The following is a 7,687-nucleotide window of genomic DNA, read 5'->3' as shown; positions in this document are numbered from 1 at the left end:
CAAATTCATACATAATAATCATGATCACATTTTTTAAAAGTACGTGTATATATATATATTCTGCCTTGCCAGCTCCATCCCAGGGTCCTTGAAGCTACATGTCTGCTTCCCTTGCTGGGCTTTGAATGCTTTTAGGGCAAGACCTGTTTGCTAAGCTGACCTGGAAGAGATAAAATGAATCATAGGGATTCCTGGTGGAGTTGTAGCATTCCACGCAAGGCAGGGAGAGACACAGTGGGGGCTGTGGATGAGGCTAAGGGGTCTTGGCATTCTTCTTGCCAACCCCATATACCCAGGGGCTGCCTGCCAGGCCCCATGGACTTCAGACCCCAGAACTTGCCCCTGTCCTAAATACTGAAACCCAGATTCAACTCCTGAGACACAGAGGAGAAAATAAAATGATTCTTTAAGATTTTTTTTGTGACTAAATTTCCAGTTTTCATTTGGAAAGCCAAATGTATTTTCTGGATTTGAACTTTCACCATGAAAAATGCTCTGGGGTTTTTATTTTGGCAGTTGATTTCTTTGCTTAACAAAAAGGTGGTTTGGTTTGGTTTGGTTCTGAGTCATGCATGCTCACTCTAGGAAATTTGGAAAATTCATATGGATAGAAGAAAGTTCACTGCCCCCTCCTCCCCAATTCGTAGAGAAATAAACGGTAACAATTTGGTATCTTTCCAAGTGGCCTCTGTGTGTGTGTGTGTGTGTGTGTGTGTGTGTGTGTAGAGTTATTTTGTTTAGTTTCCATTGTTGCTGAATAAATAGGATGATTTCTGATTCACAATTTACAGAACTGTTTTCATGTCCTTGTAACAAGCCTGTGATGCTTCCAACAGCTGTGACACTTTGCCCCCTCTGGGGATTGTGGGGGTGGGCACGTCACGCTCCCCTGTATTCTCCTCACACTTGTGAGAGTGCCAGTTATGCTGCACTGCTGCCAGCACTAAACAGGATCCTTTTAATCTTAGAGTTAATCTCAAGTGTCTAAATTGTCCTTCTAGAACCTAACTCTACTTTTTCTTTTCCTTAACCCCCAGAACTTCTGAACACGTGCCCTTCTCGATGAACCCACAGTGATCTCTTTGTTTTGCCTTCTCCCAGCTCATGCATTCTTCGAGTCTTGGTAACCGGAATGTTTTGTCTGTTTGGACTCCAAACGTTCAGTGGGACAGGAACCAAAGTCAATTACCTCATGACACGTCCAGACGAACCTGAGAAAATTGTGAGCTGTTGACTGCACTGCCTCTCTGAATCAGCTGGTACTTCTTTTTGTCTCTAGTTTTAAAAGCTCCCCAGAGGGGACTTCCCTGGTGGCACAGTGGTTAAGAATCTGCCTGCCAATGCAAGGGACACGGGTTCAATCCCTGCTCTGGGAAGATCCCACATGCAGCGGAGAAATTAAGCGCGTGAGCCACAACTACTGAAGCCCGTGAGCCACAACTACTGAAGCCCGCATGCCACAACTACTGAAGCCCACGCGCCTACAGCCCGTCCGTGCTCCGCAAGAGAAGCTACTGCCGTGAGAAGCCTATGCACCACAATGAAGAGTAGCCCCCTCTTGCGCAACTAGAGAAAACCCAGGTGCAGCAACAAAGACCCAAACACAGCCAAAAATAAATAAATAAATAAATTAATTAATAATAAAAAAAAAAACTCCCCAGAGGCGACCTGAAATCCAGAATCTTCTCAGAATAGGATGGAGGAAATTATTCTGAAGTTCTCATTAAACACATTTATCTCACAAGCTTTGGAAGGAGCCAAAATGCCAAAGGCAAGAATTCCAGAGCACTGCCTACACTGTTTTGATATCCTGATAAATGTCTAACAAATCTAGCATGTGTCCTCTAGGCCTGACCAGTTGCTGGGCAAAGTTCCAGAACAGTGAGACATCTTGGGATTCATCCGGTTTAGGAAAGACCTTTAACTACCAGGTGGTAGTCACCTCAATGTTCTTTAAATAGTCAAGTTTTGAGGTCTTTTCACTGGGGTCTGTTCTGATGGCTGCCTCCCACCACCATGAAACAGAAGGATGACCTTATTCTGTGAGCAGGACAACTGTGAAGGAAGGAGCTGCGTGTGTGAAAGTCTGTGGGAAGAGAGAGCCATCTACAATGTCCCCACCAAACCAGTCAGTGGAAGGCCTTCTGCAGGGAGCTCCCAACAGATCCCTGAATGCCACAGAAACTCCAGGGGCTTGGGATCCAGGGACCCTCCAAGCCCTCAAGATTTCTCTTGCTGTGGTCCTTTCCATCATCACACTGGCCACAGTCCTTTCCAACGCCTTTGTGCTTACCACCATCTTCCTGACCAGGAAGCTCCACACCCCAGCCAACTATCTCATTGGCTCGCTGGCCATGACTGACCTCTTAGTTTCCATCTTGGTCATGCCCATCAGCATCGCATATACCACCACCCACACCTGGAGCTTTGGCCAACTCCTGTGTGACATCTGGCTGTCTTCTGACATCACGTGCTGCACAGCCTCCATCCTGCATCTCTGTGTCATTGCTCTGGACAGGTACTGGGCCATCACTGATGCCCTGGAGTATAGTAAACGCCGGACAGCAGGCCATGCAGCCGCCATGATTGCCATCGTCTGGGCCATCTCCATCTGCATCTCCATCCCACCACTCTTTTGGCGGCAAGCCAAAGCTCATGAAGAGATGTCGGACTGCCTGGTGAACACTTCTCAGATCTCCTACACCATCTACTCCACCTGTGGGGCCTTCTACATCCCGTCCGTGTTGCTCATCCTCCTCTATGGCCAGATCTACACAGCCGCCCGGAACCGCATCCTGAATCCGCCATCCCTCTACGGGAAGCGCTTTACCACAGCCCGTCTCATCACAGGCTCTGTGGGGTCCTCGCTCTGCTCGCTCAATCCCAGCCTTCACGAGGGGCACTCTCATTCTGCCGGTTCCCCTCTCTTTTTCAACCACGTGAAGATCAAGCTTGCGGATAGTGTCCTGGAGCGCAAGAGGATTTCTGCTGCCCGAGAGAGGAAAGCCACTAAAACCCTGGGGATCATTCTGGGGGCCTTTATCATCTGCTGGCTGCCCTTCTTTGTTGCATCTCTGGTCCTCCCCATCTGCCGGGACTCCTGCTGGATCCACCCAGCCCTTTTTGACTTTTTCACCTGGCTAGGCTATCTAAACTCCCTCATCAATCCAATAATCTATACTGTGTTTAATGAAGAGTTTCGGCAAGCATTTCAGAAAGTCGTCCATTTCAGGAAAGCCTCTTAGTCTTGTTTGGTGGCGACTCTTGTTATCTTTTATGTCCTGTAATCCAATTGGAATTGTCTTTTTTATTTTTCCCGAGAGTTGGGTTAGTCCTGATATCTTGGGTTTTGGTTCAATCAATAGAATTGTTCAGCGTTCTTTTTTGCTGTTGTTTTCTTGACCTCTGAGCCACCAAAAGCTGGGCAGCTGTGTAAAATGGGACAAGACTTCACTTAGTATAATATTTTCACAGTTCATCCATGTTGGAAAGAATGTGACCACAGGTTTCCCCATGGATACAATTCAGGCAGAAAGCTGCCTGACTCTGTAGGAAGACCCCAGGCTCAAAGGGGGAGGCTTTCTGGTCTACGTAAGTGTTGTATGGAGCTTAAAAGAGGGTAGATGAGATTAATGACCTGAGTTGAAAGAGAATTTGGAGTCAGGTGGATGGGTTTCCATTCCATGTGGCACCTTAATTGGAAATTAACACCCAAGTATCAATATTTCTTCCACTGAGTCCTTCTTAGATTGAATCTTCCTTAGTTGTTCATGGGGAGAGATTCAGCATTGGAGGTGCCAATGATAGAGAGTGACAGAGAGAGATTCAGAAGCCAGGGGCAGGGGAGTGGGATGGTTGGAACCAGATAGCTACCCTGTGTCTATCCTCCTTCCCCAGTTTCTCTGCACCATCTTAATGTTCTGAAGTTAAAACCCACAGTTACCCCCATTGAAGTAGATTGACAGGATTTGCACCTACCAAGCTTGGAATACCATTCTGAATTTTTTTCATATATCCCATTCTCTTTAGAGATCTTAAGCTGTTGAGTATTGTCAAATAAAAAGCATGAAACATCATGATCAGCAAAGCCTCAAAGGGGTAATTTTTCCCCCTCTCCCTGGACATAGAAACCTCTCAATTCAATCCAGTCTCTAGCATTTATTGAGCACCTACCACATGCCAGGCCCTGTGCCAGAGTCCTGGTAGTTATTATTTCATTGGAGCCTCATAACAGTGGAAGTCAGTGTAACATGATGATTAGAGCTGAAGACCTAATGCCTCAATTCAAGTCCAAGTGCTACCAGTTTCTAGCTGGGTGACTTGGACAGGTTTCTTAATCCCTCTTTGCCTCACTTTCCTCAAATGTAAAATGAGGAAAATGATAGGTGTATTATTGTATATTTTAATACAGTGCTTGGCCTAAGAGCTCTTATCATTTTAGAGATACAGAAACTCACCTGCCCAAGGACAAGCAATATAAAAATAACAGCTGCTGTGTATTGAGTGCCTGCAATGCTCCTTACATACAATTTCTGGTTTGCTTTTCATCCTCATTTTGCAATAAAGAAACTTGCCTATGGTTAGGGAAGATTTCATAAAGAGGTGACACATCAGCAGACTCCCAAAAGATGAGCCTTTTGGGGATGGGAGACTAAGGAAGGGGAGGTGTGATGAAGCCTCGTGGGGGAGATGGGGCAGAGCAGAGGAAGGTAGGGGAGGTCACGCCAGGTGGAGAAAAGAGCAGGAACAGAGCCTGGGAGGCCTGTAATGCTCCATGGGGTCTCTGGGCACAGGGAGAAGGAGAGTCAGGAATATGCAATATCAGAAAGGGAGAAAAAAGGAGGGATGCCAAGATAAGGGTAGGGGAGCACCCAGAGGAGTCTTGTGCTGACCTTGAAGTTTCTGCTGGATATCTCACAGTGTGGTCCCTGGACCATCTGCATCAGAATCTCCCAGGGAGACTCCGTCAACATTGAATTTCTGGTCCCCAACTCAGACCCACTACATCAGAATCTCTGGCAGTGAAACCCAGGAATCTGTTTTAAATAAACCTCTCTCCACGTCTTGCACTAGGTGATTTCTAGGCACTAGATTGTTCTCAAATTTCTAAAACCACTGTGTTAGTGACTTGCTCACCCCGTGGGGGCCCTCCCTGAGCCCAGAGACACGTCTCAGCACGCTCACTGCTCTCCTCTGTTCCCCGCGTGCCCTTCCCTACTTTCCTTCAAGGCTGTGCTCTTCCCCACCTCCTCCATCTCGCTTTGGGCCATCTTCCTGATCTGATCCGGGAAAGATCAGGAATCCAGAGACTGGACAGGGAACTGTGTACATACAGTGTGTCTCAGTGGTTAAAGACACAGGCTTTGAGGTCAAAAATACATGGGGTTGGATCCCGGTTCTGCCATTTATCAACTGTGTGACCTGGGGCAAGTCCCCTAATCTCTCTGTGCTCCAGTTTCTTCATCTGTTAAATGGAGTTGTCAGTATTTAAGCCATAGGATCTTTGTGAGGATTAAATGAGGCAGTGATTTGCAAAATGCTTCACACAGTGCCTGGCATGTAAGTGCTCAGTAAAATGCCACCTGTTACTATTTGAGAACTTTGAGCCAATTACAAAAGAGACTCAAATGCCACCACCTCGAGGCCTTCCCTAACTGTCTAGAACAAAGGTTGGTAAACCTTTTAAAAACAGCTTTATTGGGATATAATTCATATACCATAAATTTACCCATTTAAATGGTACAATTCCATGCCTTTTAGTATTTTCACAGAGTTGTGGAACCATCACCACAATCAGTTTTCATCACCCCAAAAAGAAACCGTGCACACTTTAGCCATCATTGCCCAACCTCTCTCTCCCTAGGCAATCAGTAATCTATTTTCTGTCACTGTAGATGGACTCTTCTGGATATTTCATACAAACGGAATCATACAATACGTGGTACTTTGTGACTGGCTTCTTTCTTTTTACAGTTGATCCATATTGTAGCATATATCACTATTACTTTTCTTTTTTTCCTTTAATATTTATTTATTTATTTAGGTTGCGCCAGGTCTTAGTTGCGGCACGTGGGCTTCTTAGTTGCAGCATGCAATGTGGGACCTAGTTCCCCAACCAGGGAGCGAACCCGGGCCCCCTGCATTGGGGGGCAGTCCCTACATTTCCTTTTATTGTCAGATAATATTCCATTGTATGACTATACCACATTTTATTTATTCATTTATCTATTGATGGACATTTCGGTTGTTTCTACTTTTTTTTTTTTTTTGCGGTACGCGGGCCTCTCACTGCTGTGGCCTCTCCCGTTGCGGAGCACAGGCTCCAGACGCTCAGGCTCAGCGGCCATGGCTCACGGGCCCAGCCGCTCCGCGGCATGTGGGATCTTCCTGGACCGGGGCATGAACATATCACGTCCCCTGAATCGGCAGGCGGACTCTCAACCACTGCGCCACCAGGGAAGCCCGGTTGTTTCTACTTTTTGGCTACTATGGATACTGCTGCTCTGAATTTTGTGGTATAAGCTTTTGTGTGGACATATGCTTTCATTCCTCTTAGGTATATAACTAGGAGTGGAGTTGCTGGGTCATATGGTAACTCTATGTCTACCCTGTTGAGGACCTGCCAGACTTTTCCAAAGTGGCTGCACCATTTTACATTCCCATTATCAGTGCGTGAGGGTTCCAGTTTGTTCACATCCTCACTCTTACTTGTTATTGTCTGTCTTTGATTATAGCCATTCTAGTGGGTGTGAAATGGTATCTCCTTGTGATGGCAAACTTTTTTTTTAAGGGCCAGATGATAGTAAATATTTTCAGCTTCACAGGTCATAGAATCTGTGTTGTAATTATTCAACTCTGCCATTGTAGCATGAAAGCAGCCATAGACAATATATAAATCAATGAGCTTGGCTATATTCCAATAGAATGTTATTTACTAAAATAGGTGGCAACTCAGAGGCTGTAGTCAGAAGACCTCAGAAGAGCAGGCACCCCTCCCCTCCATCTACCCAGCCATCTCTATCCCCTTCTCTGACTTTATTATATTTATTACTGATGATGATATATATTAGTTATTGCTTATTGTCTTGTCTGCCACCTCTAGGGTGTCAGCTTCTTGAGGGTGGGGATCTTACTTATTATGTATCATTGTTTGATCTCCAACACACTTCAGTGCCTAGACATGGTAGATACTCAATAAATATTTGTTTGAATGAATGAATGAAACACCATTTCCAGGTTTATAAATGACTTATTCTCAGTGTCTTTGTCTTTAAAGTTTTAAGAGAAGGTAACTGGTTCCTGTGGCTGGAACCTCACATATCATGAGATTTGGTGTCAGGTAGACCTAGTTCAGACTCGGGGCACTTCTGTCCTGAGTGTAGCTGAGGCAAGAGGTGAGTGAGGAGGCTGGGTGACCCCAGTGTCCCCAAGGAGCCAGGGCTGGGCTGACCCCTTAGCCTGCACTCAGCCCAGGCCCTCTGTCCTTCTGCTCAGATGCCCCCTCCTTCACAGTTTCTACCCAGGGACCATCAAAGGATAGGCCAGCTTAGGAGAAAGATCAGCTGTTTTCTGCTCTTTCTTATTATTACCTGAAAGCTGCCCATGCCTGGAGAACTGCACACTAATTAGGCCACATGAAGATCAGATTAAAAATAAACTTATTTCCCATGACCACAGCGGAAGCCGG

General features: G+C 45.9%; 1 protein-coding gene across 1 annotated transcript; it reads left to right on the top strand.

Moving 5' to 3' along the window:
* Window positions 1-2,111: 2,111 nt before the first annotated feature.
* HTR1D (5-hydroxytryptamine receptor 1D) lies at window positions 2,112-3,245 on the top strand (the record flags this gene model as incomplete). The annotated part of the gene is made up of 1 exon (XM_079697308.1): window positions 2,112-3,245. The coding sequence occupies one exon, from the start codon at window positions 2,112-2,114 to the stop codon at window positions 3,243-3,245; it is 1,134 nt and encodes a 377-aa protein (XP_079553434.1).
* Window positions 3,246-7,687: the final 4,442 nt, after the last annotated feature.

The sequence above is a fragment of the Hyperoodon ampullatus genome, assembly GCF_949752795.1.
Source record: "Hyperoodon ampullatus genome assembly, chromosome: 2".
Classification (NCBI taxonomy): Eukaryota; Metazoa; Chordata; class Mammalia; order Artiodactyla; family Ziphiidae; genus Hyperoodon; species Hyperoodon ampullatus.
This window is presented reverse-complemented; position numbering and strand designations above follow the sequence as displayed.